The sequence below is a fragment of the Electrona antarctica genome (assembly GCF_951216825.1).
Source record: "Electrona antarctica genome assembly, chromosome: 17".
Taxonomy (NCBI): domain Eukaryota; kingdom Metazoa; phylum Chordata; class Actinopteri; order Myctophiformes; family Myctophidae; genus Electrona; species Electrona antarctica.
The window spans coordinates 13,083,634-13,105,880 of record NC_136798.1 but is presented as its reverse complement, the minus strand read 5'-3'; the positions used below and the strand labels follow the sequence as shown (position 1 = coordinate 13,105,880).

The 22,247-nt window shown below is 43.8% G+C and overlaps 2 protein-coding genes across 6 annotated transcripts in view; both read left to right on the top strand.

Annotated features, from left to right (window-relative positions):
- Positions 1-13,042, top strand: part of afg1lb (AFG1 like ATPase b) — a 43,837-nt gene extending 30,795 nt beyond the window's left edge. For 2 of the 5 annotated variants that reach the window (XM_079526730.1, XM_079526727.1), the window contains exons 11-13: positions 8,030-8,170; positions 9,335-9,442; positions 11,508-13,042. In XM_079526730.1, the coding sequence (XP_079382856.1) occupies positions 8,030-8,170; positions 9,335-9,442; positions 11,508-11,654 (396 nt within the window). In that variant the 3' untranslated portion in view covers positions 11,655-13,042. Of the gene's footprint in view, positions 1-8,029; positions 8,171-9,334; positions 9,443-11,474 lie in introns of all 5 variants that reach the window. The other 3 variants (XM_079526728.1, XM_079526729.1, XM_079526731.1) reach the window with 3 other exon arrangements.
- Positions 13,043-19,907: 6,865 nt separating this feature from the next.
- The window catches only part of foxo3b (forkhead box O3b), a 48,147-nt gene continuing 45,807 nt past the window's right edge, over positions 19,908-22,247 (top strand). The window contains exons 1-2 of the mRNA XM_079526718.1: positions 19,908-20,264; positions 20,498-21,229. Of these exons, the coding sequence (XP_079382844.1) occupies positions 20,669-21,229 (561 nt within the window). The 5' untranslated portion in view covers positions 19,908-20,264; positions 20,498-20,668. The remainder of the gene's footprint in view (positions 20,265-20,497; positions 21,230-22,247) is intronic.

Here is a 22,247-nt window from a genome sequence, read left to right as displayed (position 1 = left end):
ACACTTCTGCAGTAGGGGGAGTAAGTGTTCCCTCATAGCCTTATACCACTCAGGTGGAAATCCATCAGTGCCAGGGGATTTATTGGAGTTTAGGCTAGAAATGGCTTCATCTATTTCTTCTTGTGTTATTGGTGAAATTAGTTTTTTATTCATCATTGTGTCAATTGAGGGGAGGTCTAGTGATTCCAAAAAATCAACAATTGTTTGTTTATCTGCCCTGTCCGGTTGGGAGTATAGTGATTTAAAATGTGTTTCAAATGCATTCTGTATGCTATCCATATTACTGGTAATTTTATTTGTAACTGGGTCTCTAATTTTATATATGGTGTTTTCGGCCTGTTGTTTTCTAAGCCTCCAGGCTAAAAGCCTCGACGCCTTAGGGCCAGCCTCGTAATATCTTTGTTTCATAAATCTTAGATTTTTTTCCACTTCTTCACTCAGTACTTTGTCTATTTCTTGTTTAATATTTTTTATTTGGTTTTTTATTGTAGGTTCCTTGTTTGTAACATGCGCTTGTTCTAACTCCCTCAGTTGTTCTTGTAGTTTCGAAAAATGTTCAGCCTTTGCCTTTTTTATCCTAGCTGTTCGGGCTATAATTTTCCCTCTGAGAACCGCTTTAGCTGCATCCCACAATATACCTGGGTCCACGTCTCCCCTGTCATTATCCTGTAAATATTCAGTTAGGTCTGATTCCATTTCTTCTCTAAATACAGCATTATTTAAAAGGCTGGTATTCATTCTCCAAAGTGTTTTTCTCCTTCTACCATCTAAATGAAAAGTCAAGTATACCCCTGAGTGATCAGAAAGGTCTCTCTGGCCCACTCTGCACTCCTTCAACCTGTGCAAGTCTGCATTGAACACAAATATATAATCTAGTCTTGTATGAACAGAATGTCTTGCACTAAAGAAAGTGTACCCTGGGGCTGATCCATGCATGGCACGCCACACATCAATTAAACCCAAGTCTGCTAATACCTCTTTAATGCGTTTTTCTGTAGGGGTTCTCTTTCTCTTTTTGTTTGTTGAGTCCGAGTCATGGAGCGTAGCATTTAAGTCACCACCAAAAAACAAAGTACCATATGATTCAGCTGCGATCAAATCAAATATTTTTTTGTAGAAAGACATAGTACTGCCCGGGGGAGCATAGACATTAAATAATGTAACTTCTTTTTGGTCCAACTTTCCCTTCAATAGAACATATCTGCCCTCTTTATCAATTAATTTGGATATGAGTTCAAACTGAATCGAGTTAGAAATCAGGATAGCAACCCCTCTTTTTTTACCGTTTTTATATGAGGAGAAATAAGTGTTCCTAAACCCCATTTTCTTTAATTTTTCGTGTTCTGCATCAGACAGGTGTGTTTCCTGCCAGAAAGCAATATTTATCTTCTCCTTCTTCATTTTTGATATCATTTTGCTCCTCTTAATGGGGCTATTTAACCCATTTACATTTAGGGATAGTAAGTTATAATGTTGAAGATTCATATTTTTTTTTGCATTGAACCCTGTGTGAGTAATACTACAGCCCCAACAAGCGAGCCCTGTAATCTAGATTTTGAACAAATAGGTAACCTAGACCTCAAGCCTGTGGTTCCAACAAAAACCTGCATTTCAAAGAACATACATTGTACCTGTAACAACAACAGCCCGGACCTCAGCAGAAAACAAAAACAAAAAGACAATAAAACAGAACAAAAAAAACACAGAGAATTTCCTAGGGAAATAAAAGACATCTGTATGTCTTTAAAGTAATGAGGGGATCTGGCCACTAGGTGGGGCCCCTCTCTGGCTATTAGAACAAGCAAAAAAAAAGTGGCGTCAGTTCACAGTACAAGTATCAGCCCGTAATCATTACTTTTTTAAACGTATTCAAAGGATATTTATCATTTGTATGATTAACTGTATCACACACCGTGCTCCAAGAGGTCGGAGATAGGTCGTTCACCTCTTATCAGGACGTTTCTCCAAGACTCCAACTTCTCCTGTATCGTCAGAGTCCGTCCTGCGGTATTCACTCAGCCTCTCTCGAACCTGTTGTTGAAAGCGCTGTTTAGCTCCTTGCGACGCACGTCTGGGTCCCACTATCTCCCAAGGCAGAAGTTGGGTCAGCGCCTCCGCAGTCATGCCCTTCTTCTTCTTGGTGGTGGCCGGGACGATAGCACCGATGTCGATTCCTCTCTTCCGCAAGTCCTCCGCTGCTTGTAGTGCGCTGTCGTAAACAACGGCACCAGTGTCCAATTCAACTCTCATTCTGGTCATCGGGGTTTGAAATCGTATCTTCTTCTGTAGTAGGGCTTTTTTAACAGGAACATATTCTTTTCTCTTTTTTTGCACTTCGTCTGCGTAATCATGATCGAAATACACCCGTTTTCCATTAATGCACGGCCCAGGCTTTTTCTTCCAAGCGGTGTGGATGACTCTCTCCTTCACTGTGAATTGAAGAAATCGAATCACCATAGAGCGTGGCGGGGCGGTCGCGGGGGGCTTTGGTCCGACCCTGTGGGCTCGCATAATTCCTAAGCTCTGGTTTTGTCCCAAATCCAAGTCCCCAAGTTCAGTCTTTATCAAATTTTCAACAAACTTGATTGTGGAGCCCCCCTCCTCCGCCAGTTCAGCCCCTTCAGGAATGGAGTATATTCTTATGTTTTCGCGTCTGGAGTACCCTTCCATAAAAGAAACTTTATCTTGTAGTACCTGTTGGTCGGATAGCAGTTGAAGAAGAGTGTCCTTGACACCAATGTCCCATCTTTCCATATTAGCAAGGCCTTCCTCCATTTCCCCGACACGTTTCACTGCTCCGTCCAGCCGGTCCGTCGAATCCTGTATTTTCTGGTTTATTTCAGTCTTAAACTCCTCCATTTGTTTTTTAATATCTTCTCGGAAGCCTATACGGAATTCAGCGAGATCTTTTTTCAGTTCAGCTTGCATTGTAGCCAAACCCGCGGTCATAACTTCACTCACAACTTTGCGAAGTGAATCCACCGTCTCCATGTCGGGACACCGGGCTATGCTGTTGCCGCCTCCTCCATCTTGTCCTGCTGTTGTTTTCCCAGCGTTCGCGTCCTCCTCGTTCCTCTGTTCAACAGCGGTGTTTCTTAACTCATATTTTCCTTTTTTACCCTGATTCTTTTCCCCATTCATTATTCACTCAGTTTGTATAAATCTGGATGTATAAAACTTACTAAATTAGGGGAATATATGGGCTGATACCCGGAGCTCTGTTACTAAGCTGCCATCTTGTGTAGCGTCACCGGAAACTCGACAGAGTAAGTTTTGATGTATTATTCATTCAGGTTTGTTTGGTGTTCAAGGTGAACTTGTCACATGTACAGGTTAATGTGGGTCATTATCACTTCATAGATTCCAGCCTTATTTTGTGTGAATAAACCAGTGATTCTACTGCTACTACTGTAACTAGTCTGAATAAACCAGTGATTCTACTGCTACTACTGTAACTAGTCTGAATAAACCAGTGATTCTACTGCTACTACTGTAACTAGTCTGAATAAACCAGTGATTCTACTGCTACTACTGTAACTAGTCTGAATAAACCAGTGATTCTACTGCTACTACTGTAACTAGTCTGAATAAACCAGTGATTCTACTGCTACTACTGTAACTAGTCTGCAGCACTTGCCTTTCCTAACCCATTAAGACCTGGAACGCATCTATGTCACTTTTAATTATTTTATACTTTAGCTATTGATACTGCTAATTCTGTCAAGCTACACACAGCAGTCTCACTGATGTGTGGCAGTCTGTACATTTGAATCTTTTTACTATATTTACCCAGGGTAACTGGACTAAGCATCAGATACTTGTTTACAGCCAGGCCCTGCTCATAGAACATTTCATGGTAGTGGTTCAATGCCTTGCTCAAGGGCACTTCATCGGTGGTAATTTTAACGTGCCGGTCCGGGGATACGAACTGGCGACCTTCCGGTATCAAGACCGCTCCGCAAACCGTTCGGCCACCGCTGTGTATCTGTCTGTGACTGTGAACAGAATATATAACTAAAGAACGGATGGCTGGATTGTCATGACATTTGACGGGAATGGGCGCTCGGGTGACACAGTGGAAAGGTGCCTGCCCAACACCACGGAGGTTGTGGGTTCGACTTTGAATTCTCCGTGGTGTATCCGGCTTTGTCGAGCATCTACATGAACACAATTGGCCTGTGTTTGGGGGAAGGAAGCCGGACAGGGAAGGTGATAATTGTCACTGCATGTATTCCTACGGGCTGTCGCGGCACCTGTCAGCGGGGAGTGTTGGATGGGAGGAGTGGGGAGAAGAAGGCTCCATGTCCTCCTGGGTGGGGCTCCTCACTGGCCGCCGGTGAGTCAGTAGGATACAACAGCAGTGACAACAGAAATGTGTGTGGGGAGGAATCAATTGGCATAATGATTAAATTGGGGAGAATATGGGCTGCAAAGACACATCAATGAATCAACCAACCAACCAAGTTGTTACTTAGGCCAGTGGTTCCCAAAGTGGTGTCCGGGGACCCCTAGGGGTCCTTGAGGGAGTTCCAGGGGGTCCCCAGCTAAATGATAGTTTGGAACCAGTAGTAGTTGTAGTCATAGCACGTCATAGTACATATGTATAGCATAGTATAGTATATATGTATAGTTTATATGTATAGTTTCATTATATAGATATTCCACTGTTACGTTCTTAGCTTACGCACGTTTCATGATAAATGCTTTTTATATATGTGATGTATTCCCATGCTTTTTTTGTTCTTGCTTAATGTAAATCGCTCTGGATTAAGAGTGTCTGCTAAATGCCTAAATTGTAATTGTAAATTGTAACCAAATACACCCTTATGGGTCTGTAACTCTGAGAGTGTACAAATGGAACCAAAGGACCTGACCCTAATGGGTCCATTTGGATCCATTTGTACACTCTCAGAGTTAAATTGACATTGATTTTACAATATAAATTGGGGGCCCCAGAGATAGAAATGCCATTCAATGGGGGTCTGTAGACTAATGCATGTCAAACTGGGGGTCTTTGAAATTAAACGGGTTGAGAATCACTGCTAGAGCCGTAAAAGTCTTCTCTTATGGGGGTCCCTGGCATATATTTTTCTAATGGGGGTCCGCGGGCTAATAAGTGTCAATTTGGGGGTCCTTGATATGAAAATGTTTGTGAACCACTGACTTAGGCGGAGGTGTTGATGCAGCCAGGGCTTTCACTCCCAAAAAATATTGCATTTTACACGCTTTGTCAGTCAAAGGTAACCTGACTCCGCCAGATGGTGGCAGTAGTGAGTTCCTCCTCCTGTGAACGTGTGAACTCAATACTGCCGCAATCTGGTGGAGTCAGGTTAAGTCAAAGGAGCACTTAAAACATAACACCATTTTGTCCTTGGGTTGAGTGAAATTGATTGCCAAAGATAATTTCAAGTGTAATGCGTTAGCTGAGAGGATGCTCTGATTAAATTGAAATTCCTAAAAAGCTCAATTCAATATGTATTTAACACTTGAAAGAAATGAAAGAAGTGTCTTCCTGATGGCATCACTGGAAGGAAAAATAAATATTGGCTGGTTGACTCAAACCATATTATAGTTAGTTTTTTAGATTTTTTTATAGATTTTGTGCGTAATAAAATATGATGTTTTGCATTGCTTTGCTGCACGCACGCGCACACACACACGTGCGCGTGCATGCACGCATACACACGCAAACACGCACGCACGCATACACACAGGTAAACAAAAACTTCTACATGCTCTTAAACCAAAATACGCACATTCAAAGAATTCCCTTTGCCGCAGAATTTGCCTTCTTTTTGTCCCCGCTTCATTCAGACACATCTCTGTCTCCATTTGTATTCTCCACCTCACATTGTTTTCCTCTCATGCTGTCCTTCATGCTTCTTTTGTCCTCCTCCAAGCACTTACTGTCCACCTCTTGCTCTCCAACTGCATCACGGCCACTCCTGTTCAATACACGCGTCCCTGTGCTGCTCAGTGTCAAAGAGCTACAGTCTATTGACGGTTCTTTTTCTTTTCTGTACAAAATGGCACTGCCAGTAAAATAAAGCAGCGAGGGAACGTATATATATAGTAAGGACGAGCCGTTTCCTACACACAAGCCCACAGTATACTGTAGTACGACAATGATCTACTTGTGGACTACAGTTCTGTCAATGTTCATTATCAATGATCATAGCACTACTACTAGAATCACTTGAATATATCTGGACTGCTATTAATCTGGGAATTAATTCTAACTTTTATATTTAGTCATTGTGATCACTTTGCTCTTTGCACACATATTTGACTTTATATTTGACTAGTATACGTTTATGTTATCCTTACTGACTGCTATGATAATTGAATTCCCCTTGTCATGTATGTCTGTCTTGTTAATGCTTGAACTTGTGTGTGTATACTGTATACTTCAATACAAGGCTTCAATCCACCTGCTGGATGAGGGTGTGGAGCCAAACGAAGAATACAGGCGATTCGTTGTCGCAAACGAGGAGGCGACCAGGCTGTGTGTACCATGTACAAAGGAACAAGGGCCAAGGTGGTGACCCCAGATGGCAACAGTGACGAGTTTGACATCTTGGCTGGGATACTGCAAAGGGACACCCTAGCCTCCTTCCTCTTGGTCATAGTCCTGGTCTCCTGGACTACGGGGTAAGGAAGGCAGACAGAGTGGAAGCAGAGTGTGCCAAGCTTGGCCTTCGGCTGAATGCCAAGAAAACTGAAGTTATCAACATCCCTTCGGAACATCCACCTCTGACTACAGAAGGCACTGCTCTGAAGGAAGTCAAGGGCTTCAAGTACCTGAGCTCATGGGTCAACTCAACGGAGCAAGATCTTAAAGTGAGGAAGGCACTTGCATGGAGGGCCCTGAACGGCATGGCCAGCATATGGAACTCCAACCTCTCCTGTCAAATCAAACTCAGCTTCTTCTATGCAACAGTAGAATCTGTTCTCCTATACGGCAGTGAATGCTGGACCCTGACACCAACCATGCAGAAGTTGCGTGCAGTACTTACTGTAACATCAGCAAGAGTACACGTTACCAACAAGAATCTGTATGATGGATTGCCAAGGGTGAGCCATAAAATAGCAGCCAGGAGAATGACACCAGGAGTTTCCAGCCAGCAAGTTAGTGCTGTGGGAACCAACACACGGGCACTGGTCACGAGGACGATCCACATTAAAATAATGTGGATGTACTCAAGAAAGACGCAGGAGTGCAAAGCACCAACGAGCTGGCCATATGTATGGAGAACCAGGATGACTGGAAGCCATGATGGAGGGCTTGTCCGAGGACGACCTATAGAGTATTTGTGCCTGTGACCAGTGTGTCCTGTATGTTTGGATATAGACATAGGGCTCCATTTTCGTTCGAGCATTCTAAATACTCTATTTGGGGATTTAGCAGTGGGGAAGGGGTGTTCCCCCACTAAAGTTGGTATTTTGGTTACATGTCTAAACCCCTTTAACACCTCCGTTACCCGTTACATTATGCATAGGTGGGTTTTGGGCGGCGTTACAATAATTAAACCAATCACTGTGCGACACGCCAAGAGATCCCTTATCCATTGCCCGTTATGCCCAGTGCTATTGCTTCATAGCATTACGGTCTCCCATGGAAGAGTGCTGCGTTGCTTGCCTTGAAGTCTCACTTGTGCTGCAATCTGGCATACGACTTACGGGTGCTTTTAAACTCCACTATGCGCCTTCCCAAATGTGTGTGACCAAAATAGCAATTTAGGGGAAAGCGTGCCAGTGACCACACCTCTAGGCGCAAATACCGGTGTCGGCATAATAGATAGCGGGTGACGCTGGACCAAAATACCATTTAGGGACAGAGCAAGATCCTATACTCGTAATTTTCGGGCAGCGGCTGACTTGCGGGCCGCGTCGCGGGTAACGGCGGCGACGAAAATGGAGCCCATAGTGTGTATTGATGCTCTGCGGTAGCTAACGTGCCTGGTTGTTGGAGCCCATAGTGTGTATTGATGCTCTGCGGTAGCTAACGTGCCTGGTTGTTGTGTTCCAGCCTGTGGGCGCCAGCGACTATCTTGAGATGGCGCGGGTCTTTGACACGGTTTTCATCCGCCATGTTCCCATGCTGACTTTGACACTGAAGGACCAGGCCAGACGCTTTATCACCCTCATAGATAACTTCTATGACCGCAAGGTTGGTCCCCTTTATTATTATATGATACTATAGGCCAGGGGTGCCCAAAAGGTAGATCGCAATCTACCAGTAGAGCACAAGGGCTGTGCAGGTAGATCACATTACATGCCCCTAAAAGAATATATTTAATTTAAATTTTGCCACTTGAATTAAGGTGACTTGATTGACATTTAGAAGGGCCTGTCAGCTCAAACCCACAATGTATTACTTTGTTTTCAAGAATGTTGTGCACAAACATCAGTAGCATTAAAAAGTTATATACTGTGGAGTAAGGAAACAGCAAGACAGGCTCTCAAGTCAAAAAAGTGTGGACACCCCTGCCATTGAGAATGCATTGGGCGTTTACGTTAAATAACTCCGAAACTACAAATCATTTCAAAGTAAAAAGTTCCAGCATGTGTCTCCACAGTAAGCTGAATTATAAAAAGTGTGAATGGAGTTTCTAGGTGAAAGTGCTTTTTTGACGTGCCAATATCTGCCATTGAGCCCCATTGTGAATTTCTCAAATTTGAAAGCACTATATTTCTAAAACTATGAAACATTTCAAAGATTTATTTTCAGGCAAACATGTCCACCACCGTAAGATGAACCTAAATCGGTTTGAATGGGGTTTCTAGGTGTAAGTATGTAGGACTAGTAGCATGCCAAAGTTTGTGCTATTGCCATTGAGAATGCATTGGGCGTTTAAGTTAAATACGGGGGGGACATATTTTGACAGCAGAAACTGCCTGTCATAATTTCTCCCTATTCCAAAGCCCCCCCAGGTACATTATATATTTAAACTATTTTCAGCAATGGTACACTTATTTTTTCAGTGGGTAGATCTTGTTGAGCTGGTCATTTTGAAAGTAGATCTCACGTCATAAATGTGTGGGCACCCCTGCTATAGGCATTCACGAAAAATATTATCTCAAGGAGGCTATGCAACACTTTGGAACAGCACTCTTGCAACACTTTTTAAGCAGGTTACAAAGGAATTACTGTTTAGCAACATAAAGATGAGAGTGGGTGTCGAGGAACAAAACATGATATAATACTAACACTACTACTGTTACTACTACTACTATAATAATAATAGTAATTAATAATAACTTTATTTGAATAGCACCTTAGGTTAAATCGGTACTAATGATTTAAATGAATGGACGTGAAATGTCTGTCCAGGTGAGGGTGGTCCTGCTTGCAGCGGCTCCACTGGAGCAGCTGTTCGTCCAGTCTGGAGGGGAAGATGATAAGGACCGTGAGCTTCTGGATGACCTGGGCCTCACTGGGGTAAATGGACCTCTGTGACCACTGACCACTCTACAGACAAATATGTTTTTTTCTAAAATGTTCAAAAATATTAGATGGACAAAGCTTGCAGCGCGGTGCAAAGTGAGCTTGTACATCTGCTATTTTTTAATAGGATGCTTTCCCGGTTTTATCCCATTAAGACCTGAGGTCGATTCTACAAATGCCTTCCAAATCAGTAGTTCTAACACTGTCAAGATTTTTCAGAAATGTTCAAAAATAGTGCAGATGTACAAGCTCACAGCGTGGTAGTGACGAAAGGTTTCCCCACAATAAAGGTAAATGTTTAAGAAAGTTAGATCCCACTAGGTCCCCAGGTGTTTCTGCCTGATGGTCAAAAATCTTTATCTCCCCTGAGCAAGCAGGCGTGTGGTATTGGCTCAGTGGTAAACATTTCAACACTTGCATGGGAGACCCGTGTTTGAATGCCTGGTAGGACGTGAAAGTTAAAAGTTAAAACCACCCCAAATGGATGACACACAAAGCCCCGACAGCTTGTTTCCATTGTATTGTGGTCCATTAAACATTCAACACTCAAACAACAGGGCAGTGCAACAGTGCAGTAAAACAAACGACTCAACTCCTACAATTCCAAGTGCTTTTCAGGGTGGTGGTGTCCCCAGTTCAAATATGGTTATTTGGAGCGGTCATGTCCTGAAAAGGTTGAGAACCACTGATCTCGAAGAAACAGCAGGGGTAAAGAGTATAGCCCGCCATTAGAAATGAATAGCATCCCCAATTCTTAACTCATAAGCAGACTGTTTTTCAGTGAACATAAGACGCCCCAGGTGGTTCCAGGTACATCTTACATACATACTTGATCTACAAAAAATGGAACCAAATGGACCTAACGGGTCCATTTGTACACTCTCAGAGTTACAGTCCCATAAGAGTCCATTTGGTTCCTAATTATCATTTTGCTGGGGACCCCCTGGCTGGAACTCCCTCAAGGACCCCTGGGGGTCCCCAGACCCCACTTTGAGAACCACTGCGCTAACCTATGGAACATCCATGGTTTGGATGAGTTTTGTGAGCTCTCGGAACACCTCTGGACGCGTTGATCACGTGACCGGAAAAAATATATTCAATAATGGGGCCTAGTGGTCCAGGCGGTCCAGGCGCATGCCACATACAGGCTCTGGCCTGACAGCGTGCCGCGTGTTCTAGTCCCGTTCATGACGACCTTTGCTGCGTGTCTATCCCTTCTATGGGTCCCCAGCATGTCTTCACGTGTAACTATCAATAAAGGCAAAAAAATTAATCTTAAAAAAAAGAAAATGCAATAATAGCAGTCCAATGGAAAACAGCTCACGGAGCGAGTTCTCAACAACAGCTTGTAACCTTCAAACGGATTGTCGTGTATAGACCATGATTTTCAACATCCGTGCGCATTTGAGAGCACTCGTGCACGGAATGGAGCGACGATCAAATATTCTGTGATTTTCCAAGGGTAGGTGTAATTCTACATCGCAGTATTGCAATTCTACATCACAGTATTGATACGTTTTCTTAAGTACTGCTTAACATGGAGCCCGCCAGAAGCTTAGATTAACTTTAGTCTGTCAGCCCGCCAACAGCGTAGCCTACGTTTTCTAGGCATTATATTCTTTAATCCATGTTTTGATCGGATCGCATCGATAGCTGTCTCTCGTTAGCATCCCAGTGTAAAGTGTGACAGTGGCCGCGGCTATTTTGAAGATGCGCGTGCATCCACTTGCACTCTATGTGCTGCTTTCAATGGCCTGTATCTCCAAATCGGCGCAATGAATGTCGTTTCTGGTGAATACAAGGTTTTTCAACGGCCGACAGCAGGCGCTGTGATACTTGCGGCACCGAGCGAGAGAACAACAACCGGTCAAGACACCACACACAGCATTATGTCAACGTAACATCCGGTTACGGATATTTGGCCCCTCAAAATAAGGGTTGAAAGCGGTAAAACCTTGGTGCGATGCGCGATAAATTAAATAGAATAGAATAGAATTAAAATGGATTAATTAATCCTGGCGGGCAGTGGTATGTAACTTGCCACTGCTCCTCTCTTTAGGCGGCAGCGGAGCGGCTGACCCTGTTCACGTCCGAGGAGGAGATCTTTGCCTTTCAGAGGACAGTCTCCAGACTGCTGGAGATGCAGTCCGAAGAGTACTGGATCCAGGGAGACCGCAGTCACGGAAAGACACACTCAGACACATAATGTGCACTGGCCTGCTGGTACGCACATTATACTGTGTATGTTATGTATACTATATGTAGCATATAAATTAATACTGTACCCCATGAACCACCATGTTTTCTGAGATCAAACAATGTTCAGATTTCAGACCAAGGCTGTCATAGGCTCGGTAGGGAACGTACTGCTTCAGGATTTTACTGTGTTTTGGTTTAATACAGCATATTGATACATTTCATTAATCCCATGGACAGGAATACATTTCCTAACCACACTGAAAGGTACAACAGTATGGACAACTAATATGACAGGAAACTGAGGAAAGACTACAATGTATTGTGTACTGTTACTATAAACCAAAAACTACCTAAAAATACCAGTAATAGACATTTTGAGGCATAGAAAAACTAAATGGAAACAGCATCCACAAAAAGATTAACTGTGAACCAAAAACAGTCGGAACAATGAACCTTCACAGACTCGCAGTGGAACAAGGTGTCATTTACATTCGTGCACAGAATGTACTTCTAAGATCTTTAAAAATACTAAATACACCCATTTAATAAATCCATTCAGGGATGAGGCCTGTTATAGAGCCTGCATGTAGTTCCTTTTATGAGTTTGTTAATCATGTGTCTGTGGCATGTGTTTTTGGCAGTAAGGCTCCCTCCCCAGGAGAGTGAAGCATGAAAGAGAAACCCAATAGGCAATAGGCACATAAACCACATGGGCTTGAATGCCTGACAGCTAGTCCCCGTGTCGATTACCAGTTAGATTCTTGGCTGGCTGGAACCTACCTCAAACCCTCACCCTAACCCTAACCTCCCACGGGGCAGCACACCTAAACCTAACCCTCTCCCGACCCTTAAAGCACCTCGGACCAATGCTCCTTCGAACAAATGATATGTCGAACCAAAGTATGCCTCCCCCATTTGCTGCATGTCACTCCCATACACTCTCTCAATGTTTCCTGTCTCTCTCCACTGTAATGCTGCTAAACTGGTTTCTTAATTTTGTCATGAGGCGAGCTCTCGTCCCCTTGAGGATAGCTGCTATACATAGGTCTGGTAGTATAGTACATCCTAACATCATTCATTTGAAACAGGTGTTCATCATCACAGAGAGAAAATAGGCAACAAGTGGCCTCCACAGAAGATGACTGCTGCCCTCTAGTGGTTGAAAGGGAAACATGAAGGGAAACTTAATTCTGCTCCCTATATTTTTCAGTCTTATGTTCCACTCATCTCATGTCATGTCCCCTGACCGTAATTGTGAACAGAGAGCAGTCCTTTCCAGATGCATATAGAAGTTAATATAAATTATAGTTGAGATGTATTATTTTTGTCTGTGTATGTACTATGTAGGCCTACTGTGTGTTGTGCTGGGAGGGAATAAAGGGTTAACTACCAAAATGTGTGAACATTTTTCAATGCTAGATTTGAAGTAAAGCCTAACCATGCCTTTAATAAATGTTTCACAGTTCCATAAAAGTGTTTGTCTGGGCTTACATAGGTTTCTACGTTTTAATTACTTACATAAATAAATAGAAATATTGTTGTTATTAGTTATTGTTTTTAGATTGTCAGGGCAAAACTTGAGCTGAGACACAGAGCGACTCAGAGTGAATTACAGTTATCAAGACAGGAAAATATGAATCATCTTTTTTTTCCTATATCTTGACATGTTGGGGATGTCATTTTGGCAATGTTTCTTTGTTGGGAGGAACAGGATGGTTTTTATAGGCTTTAGTAAGAGCTGCTAGAGGGCCATTTTATTATTTTTTATTTTATTTGATTGTTCTCATGGCTTATGAGTTTGGTCCCTGTTCAGTTGGAGCACAGAATTAACACAAGCTATCATACTGGAAGTGTAAGGCTGCGTAGCGAAATGATAAATGCCACGTTCTCTAAAATTGCATATAAATTGATTGTGGAGAGCCATTTCATTATTATTTCCAGCAGAGTGTACTGTGTGCACTTTGTCTCACAGTACTTTTCATAAGCGTCTGTAGGTGGCAGCAGACGGCAATGGAGTGATGGCAGGATGGTTTGTTATTGCGTCCCTCCATAAGGATGAGGTCATTCTAGTGCACCACTCTGCCTGTCCAGGCTGGCCGGTGGACGCTGGGCCCAGCCCAGAGCCCAGCTGGTCTCCGTCAACCCAGGCCCTGCCCTACTAGACACTGTAGGTACCAGCGCCTCCAGAACATAGTGCCATTTTCAAAGCAAGGCCATTGGAAATGTTATAATGCTGGTACATGTTCATCACATACCTGGCTGAGCCTCTTGATGTACTGTAATGTAATGACACATTGCAGGCAATGTTTTTATGTGGCTGTGATGGTTGTGTTTTTAACCCATCAAAACCTGAGGATTATAAAGGACCCCCAGATTGATATATATATATTTGGCCTCGGACCTCCCTATCTGAAAATGTTTTGTAAATTGTGCCAGGGACCTCCAGAAGAGAAGTTTTGTGTTTTCTAATTTGGAATAGCCAACGCAACATCTAAAATGATAGTGTGTTATTATTATTATTTTTTATATGCCATTGTAGTTACATTACATACGCTACGGTATAGTTCAATCAACGCCAAATTAGATGTATTCCATCGCCGTCATCACAAAATGTGATGAGGTCAGCACATTTTGGGCACATTTGGGCAAGTGGTTATGCCGTTTTTAACCCAAGGAGTGTTGTTAGTGCAAAACTAATGCTTGGAATGGATTCAGAATCATGAAAACCCCCTAGTTTGACATGTCACATGCTACTTAAAGCATAATGAAAATTTGAAAATCTTGCCTTATATTGAATGTTAGTGGTATCCCCCTATTTAAAAAAAACCACACCCGTGTGAACTGAGTGGTGCAACTCCCCTCTCCCCCTACCTCTCTCTCTCTCTCTCTCATTAGCAGGCAACAGTGCAGCACTATCTCTCTCTCTGTTTCTGGCACAACAGCGCCACTTTTGCCCATAGTCACACATACATACACATACATAGTCATTAGTCACATAGGTTAACACATAGGTTAACACAGACATTGCTGTTCCTTGGAGTGGTTGCACCACTCAAAAAAGCTCAATGCTGACAGCCGGCCAGCAAGTGAATTCATGAATGTATATAGACAATATTTTAGGCCAATAAAAAAAGACTATATACCAGATTTCCCACTTTAAACAAAATAAGCCTGTTGACTGCCGGACTATATCCAAATAAAGGCAGAAAAGCCAGAACAAAATTTGTTCAGGGGCTTTATTATTATTTTTAAGATTTAATCTTAAAAATAATAATAATCAATAACAATCAACAGCGCTCTATTCTGAGGCCCCCAATCCAATCAGAGTATTACGCCGTTAAGGAAAACATCAGACACAAACAGATGGACCACCCTCTTTTGTGAATGCCTTAAGTTAATTGGATGATTTACGCTGGCACGATGGGGCGGGTTGCTGTCCTCGCCTCCTCTGAAGCGCGGCCTTGGTGTACCACACTGACCCTGGTGGAAGGGACTGATAAGGAAACAAAACTTGTATTTCTGAAGGACAAAACTGAAATGTACCATGTTCAATCTGGCTAGTATTTATTTACCTGGTATTTGTTGATATTTTAGGTCTATCATGGTTGTTGTGTGCAAGGATGTTTGGTAGACACACAGCTTCTGCCTTGCTGCTTTGGCCCCAGTCCTTGAACTCATTAGAACTGATTATGCTGTCAGTCTACTTACAGTATTAAGTGTATCCCTGCTGTTGCCTTCACCTGAAATCACTGTCTGGAAGTGGTTTCAGGACAGCAGTGATTTCAGGTGATGCCTTAAAGCAGTGATCTTAATGATAATATAACCTTAATATAAAATTAAAATATAAATCACACCCGTGTGAACTGAGTGGTGCAACCCTGCCCCCCCCCCCCTCTCTCTCTCTCTCTCATTAGCAGGCAACAGTGCAGCACTATCTCTCTCTCTGTTTCTTAAAAGTGAGTTTTCTCTGTGATACTGATAAATACTCGTACTTTTTGTGGTAAAAGCGCTCAAACTTTCTTCTTTCCTGCCTTGATCTCCTTAACCCCCTTTCTTGTATTTCTTGGAAAAATGACACGATGGGAACTATGCACAAAAACTAATTTCACCCACTTTTTTACTTGTAAAACTGTGATGTGACAATAAAGTTGATTCTCATTCTGAAATGAGTTCCATTGATCCAAGCCAGAACAGAATCATTTGTAAGTAACACGGCTGCAGTGTTAAGTGGTCATGCAGATGCATGGGTGGGCCGTGGTCATGCAGGTGCATGGGTGGGCCGTGGACCCTTTCTACATTGTCAAGCGGGAGACAGAAAAGGTTGAGAACCACTGCCTAAAGGAGTGGATAGCAGGTAAGAACAGGCCAATGAAGGGCAATAACATAAGAACATTGCACCCATTTAATTGGATATTGCTTAGGACTTCCGCTTATTGTCCTGGTGCACACTGCACAGTGCACTTATCCAATCATGGTCTCAGACTAGTAGGCGACCTAAGCTTTATTTGGACGACCTCGGCCTAAATGAGGGGTGTGTGCGTGCGCGCACGTGTGCGCAACGGAAGGGAATGGAGTAAATAACAACATTGTGGTTACTGGTTTATATGTGTGACTCTTCCTTGGCCTATATTGTAAATGCAGGGCTTTGTTTGGGAGGGTCACTCTAATTTAATTGTTTATGTTGTTTCCGGGAGGTGCCAGACGGTTGTGCAATCTCTAAGGCCTCACTCACACTGTTGCAACATGCATACAACATTTGTCTTGTGTCTTGTCCGTGTTTAATGCATTTCCAATGGAAGTCACATGGTTTGACAAAACATTTTTGTTTGATGCAGGCTCATCAAACAAAACAGCCATCAAACAAAAAAATTTTGTCAAACCATGTGACTTCCATTGGAAATGCATTGGGGGCGGCCATTAAACACGGACAAGACACAAGACAAATGTTGTATGCCTGTTGCAACAGTGTGAGTGAGGCCTTAGTCTTGGGGGGTGTTTATATAAGGTGAAAACGTCTTTCTATTCTTGAATGACGATGTATGTGCATACATTTCAGCAGCATGATCCCCGGAATGAGATAAATCAAGATTACTAAAGTGCCTTTAGCGTTTAGCACAACTGTACTGAACTCGGTATCAGCCAGGGTGCGGGAGTCTATCCCTGTTTGAATGCGCTAGACCTCTGGGAGATGGAATGCACAACACCTACCATCAGCTCCCAGTACTTTCCGTTACTCAAACTTGGCGCCGGCGGTGCCCGGGATCGAACCCATGACCCTGCATCACTCCACCGACCCGGACACAATATGCCCTAATTACCCTAATATGTACACGAATAATACATGAATATGCCCTGATTACCCTGTGTTACACACATAATACAGATTATGTAAAGGCAAACACAATACAAGCAGTCCATGGTCCAATTGTGTTTCCCAGAGATTATTCTGGAGATTACATACAACAGTCATGTAATAATAATGCCACTGCCTCCAGGAGCAGTGGGCACTGCGGTTATAGTGCCTTGCTGTCAGGCCAGGTATACACTTAACCAGTGGTCGAAAGTAACTAGCCTAAGTACATTTACTCAGTCAGTAACTAGCCTAGGTACATTTACTCAGTCAGTAACTAGCCTAGGTACATTTACTCAGTCAAGTACTGTATGAAAAAAATCATTAACATGGTGAAACACATCTTGATGACATCATCAAGATGTGTTTCACCATGTTAATGATTTTTTTCAGATCTCCAGTTCTAGGAAACACAGAATGGGGGGACAGCTCTAAGGTATATTAATCACATAGTAAAATGTTGAAAATGAGTGGAATGCCCCTTTAAGCACAATTCTGAGCTTGTTTTCTTTTTTTCTTTTCTTTTTACTTTACTGGAGTATTTCCAATTTTCTACTACTTTCTACTTCACTACATCTCAGAGGCTAATTTGGGGTTTAACTCCATTCAAATTATTTGAAAATGTAGTTATGTTATAGATTTTGATTATTATTAATTTATTACACAACACACACTATAACAACTTCAGCCCTATGTATATTGTGCCCATCTTATCCAGAACCGTTCGCCCCACCAACTTCAAATTCGACACACACGTTCCACACCCCCACAGTGCCTGGTGTAGAGTCGGTCGGACCCACGGTTGTCCAGAACCGCCAAAGGTCTCTGCCTGGGTTCTGGACAGGGCCCCTGCCCAGGCTCCATATATGGAGCTGGCCTGTTCTGACATCACAAATATTTGGGCATGTGTACAGAACTTCATATATAGGAATAAGAGGACACAGATAGGAAATCTCCATATAAGGACGTAGACGCGTGGAACACGTACTCGCGGGTACAACTGGTATTGCATAGCCGGGTGGGGCATGGATCTACAACTTCCATCGTTACCGACTCTGTGCTTTACAGCCGGGCACCGGTCTAGTTTGAAAAAAGTAAATGCGATGATGCAATGCATTATGAACTTATTGTAGATCTGGTATTTTCAAATGATTTCTATACATTTTGAAAATGGGACATTCTGGTACTTATACAATACAATATTTTGATACCGATAGGCCTATACTTATTTTACTCACGTGCATTAGGAATAGGGGACTTCTAAGTATTGATACTTTTACTTAAGTAAAATATGTGAGTACTTCTTCCATCTTTGATTTCAACACGTTGCCAGGGCCGGGAATCGAACCTGGCACCTTCTGCTTCCCAGGTGGGCTCTCTTCTAATACTCTTTCATAGCCACCCCACTTTGCTGTATGATCAAAGCCACTGTGTTTTGATGGAAATGTCTCAAGTATGTTAACGTTGATTAATTTAGGGCGGCTTTGTATGACTTAAGGACATTTAAGGAAATAAAAGTAATTGTCGCCACAGAGTAAACCTGCCAACAAACACACACACACACACACACACACACACACACACACACACTCTTCCTCCGTGCATGATCCAGCAACGAGTTAATTCTAGTTCTCTGCAGGGACCAGACTGCTGCATCAGGCATTCTCTTTGATATAAGAGGAACAAAGACAGCTGTATAAAAGGTAATAGGCCTAGCTAGTATATAGGCTCACCTTGTTCATAATCATAACACTTTGACATAATGGCTTTCATCCTTTCCGGTGGCCAGTCAGCTTGCACGTAATGACAGCAGAACTGAGTTTAGTCCAATAATAAACAACACAGACTCAGTATACACACATCACATGGAGAAGATGTTTACAGTCTGCTGTTGTGTGCGCGCCCCCCCTTACACTATACGCGCCCACTAGTGTAGGTTCGCCGCGGTGCGCGCATTCCTGTACAAAGGCTCACGAGAGCGCGCAGCTGGACGTGGACGTGCACCTTCCCAAGGCAGCTTCGGTGGAACAAAGACACCGATGAGGATGAAGACGAGGCTGCTTGTTGTGGAAGTGTCACGGAGGTAGCATGCAGGGAGGAGGAGGGGATCGAGGCAGAGCATCACTCGCAGGACGGAGAAGAACCGGATGGATTCCTTTATATCGACTTGTTAATAAATAGGATGACGTCATTGTTGGACGAGATGGAACGGACCCCAAGGGGTGGGGGGGGGTTCTGCGTCCCCTGCCCCTTGAAAGTGTTTGACAATATTGCTTGCAGACAAAGAGAAAGAGAAGCAAGCAACGTTAGTTGTGCTTGAAATGTACTGTAATTCTCCAATCTGTTAATAAATACTTCAATCAATCAAATTGTGCAAAGAAAAGTTGCAGCACGTAAACAGCAAAAGCACTGACATGTCCCCTTAGATTAATTTAATTCCAATTGCCCATGTCTGTAGTAAACGTATAGGCTACCACGTTTGATTAAAAAATACATTAATAATTTAATATAGCATACATAGGTGCGTCTCAGTTTTCTGCAATAATAACGTATGCCAACAGGTAGCCTGCAATTCAATTTGTTAACTAAAACTATGGGCTTGCTCCAGTAACCTCACCTTACCTGTTATATAGCTGTTCTTGCGTCTATCTGTCTTTCTATTTATGTGCACATCAACATGCCTAGACGTGTCGCGGCATGTCTCTGCACATACTGTACTCTGGGGCAGTGTCTCTTTAAAAGGCGATCCCATACACTGGATCCAGGGGGCTGGCCCTTGATCGACTTTAGTGTGTGCGTGTGTGTGTGCATATGCGTGTGTGTGTGTAACCGCGTGTATGTATGTGTGCGTGTGACCGTGTGTGTGTGCGCGCACACTCAGCGCTGTGCAGACCAAGCGAGATACAGTAACCAAGAGTGAGGTGGCGTTCTTATTCCACATCGACACTGACACGGAGCTTCACTTGCATACATTCTGTTAGCCTCTATTATATGACATAAAGACAACTTGGGAGTGGAAGACACACAATGTGTCAATGAGGCAAATGAACGAGGCGGCGGTGGGCTCCACGGGATCTAATGATTTATTTTGGCACCGCGCACGGAGCGCAGTGACAGTCTGTGCAAGTTGTTTCATCCAAGACACGGGCTACTCGAGTAGCCTATACCGACCAGGATTATTACCGGGGACTTGCTGCTCCAGTCCTATGTGTGATGACGTTTGAGCGCTTTCTCCGTGGCCATTGACAAGTAGATCATCTCCACTAGGTAGGCTGTATATGTGTATCTAATCTATACAGGACGGGATTTGGGGTTCAGCGCGTAATAATAAGCCCATTGATGAGCAAGTGGTGTCTGTTATTGAAGGACTGAAATCGTGCCGTGTTTAATTCTGTGAGGATTTCTGCTAAATTGTAACTTTTGTCATTTTAACTATAAACAATGCTTATACACTAGACATATACAGCTAACCGTTGTGTGGTTTCTGTCTTCCTCTCTAGGTGATTAATTTGAAACTCTGAGCTGATAGCTGCCTTTCGGGTTGCTGCTGGTCTGGAATAGCAACAAAGAACGGGGGCGCGCATTCATGGAATGCGACTTTGACAGCTCTTCATTTCTTATCTGCTAACTTTTCTCAACTGGAAGCGGCGGCGAGGTTGTGACTGGAGGAGATGGCTGAGGTTCCAGCCCCCGATCCTCTCCCCGAACTGGACGTGGCGATTGACCCCGACTTCGAGCCACAGAAGCGGCCGCGATCGTGCACCTGGCCGCTGCCACGACCCGATCCGAACACGGTGAAGCCCGAGAGCAACGACACGGACATCATACCCGAGGAAGAGGACGACGACGAAGATCATATTAACAATGCCACCTCCGGAGCCATCGACGTCAATGGCTCGAGTGCGGCATTAGAGGACCAGAGCAGTAACAGTCCCGTGGCCGATGGACTGCTGTCCTCTCTCGGCCAGGAGAACGGGGGCTCCCCGCTCTCCTCGCATTCCCCCACAGCCACATCGGGCGCACTGAGCGCCATCGGGGCGCAGCAGACCCCGAGGAAATCGTCGTCGCGTCGCAACGCCTGGGGGAACCTGTCGTACGCTGACCTGATCACCAAAGCCATAGAGAGCACGGCGGACAAGAGACTGACACTGTCACAGATCTATGACTGGATGGTGAGATGTGTGCCCTACTTCAAAGACAAAGGCGACAGCAACAGTTCTGCAGGGTGGAAGGTAAGCGTTAACAGAAAGAACACCCCCTTCATCTCCTCCTCCCTCTCCCACCAAAACAAAAACAAGAAACATGTGGCTTGCGTCCTCTTCTTGCATTGCGCGCGTGAACCCCAGCCTACGCGTGCGCAAACGTGGATCGTTCGTCACACGTGCACGCCAACCAACGAGCATATATTTGTTTTGTTTTTTTATGGGGGCGTATATATCTGACTTCTAAGACATTGGTGGAATTAGAGCTAACAGAACTGGCGACTTTGTAACCGGTTTGTCTGGAAACATAGTAACCTATTTACCATGAATGACGCAACCCCCCTTAAGACGCTCAAAGAATGACACAATTACATAATCTAACTGAACAGCCAATAATCCATTCATTACACTAATCCTGAGCGTAAACAAAACAATTTAGCAATCATGGTTCATAAAACACAGCTAAATGGAATTGGCTTCGTGTGCATTAAGAATAACGTGGTCTTATTTGCACTTTGTTATGTAAACCTTGGCTCCCATGCTTGTCTCCTGGGTCAGGTACGTTGCCTGCTGCCAAGGTTGTTAGTCCTCCAGCCTTCCACTGGGAATTGCATAACGACGGGATGCCACACTGCCACAGGGTTGGACAGTTGGGATATATTTCCACCTTCTAAAGGGAATGCTATGGTCACTCACTGGGGCTAGCTAGATAGAAGACACATGGGACAAATGAGAGTGAAATGGGGAGGCACGCCAGGCGACTAAAAGAGCAGAGGTTAGAGCTCAATTCTGAGATTGGAGAAGCATCCCTGTTGACCAAGTAGCCCCACAGGCCATAAATTATCAACGGTTTTACGAGTTAGGCTATCTGATATGGTCCAGTGGTGCCAGGGGCGGCTCTGTGGGCTATAGCCTGTGGGGGGAGGATTGCGTTGACCAAGTCAAGGCCGTGGTCATTGTCACCCCGCGGAGCTGTTGCTCATGGAATGTCGGGCACGAGGGCCAAGCTGTTGGGGCTATATTGTTACACTGTCCATCAATAAATCTC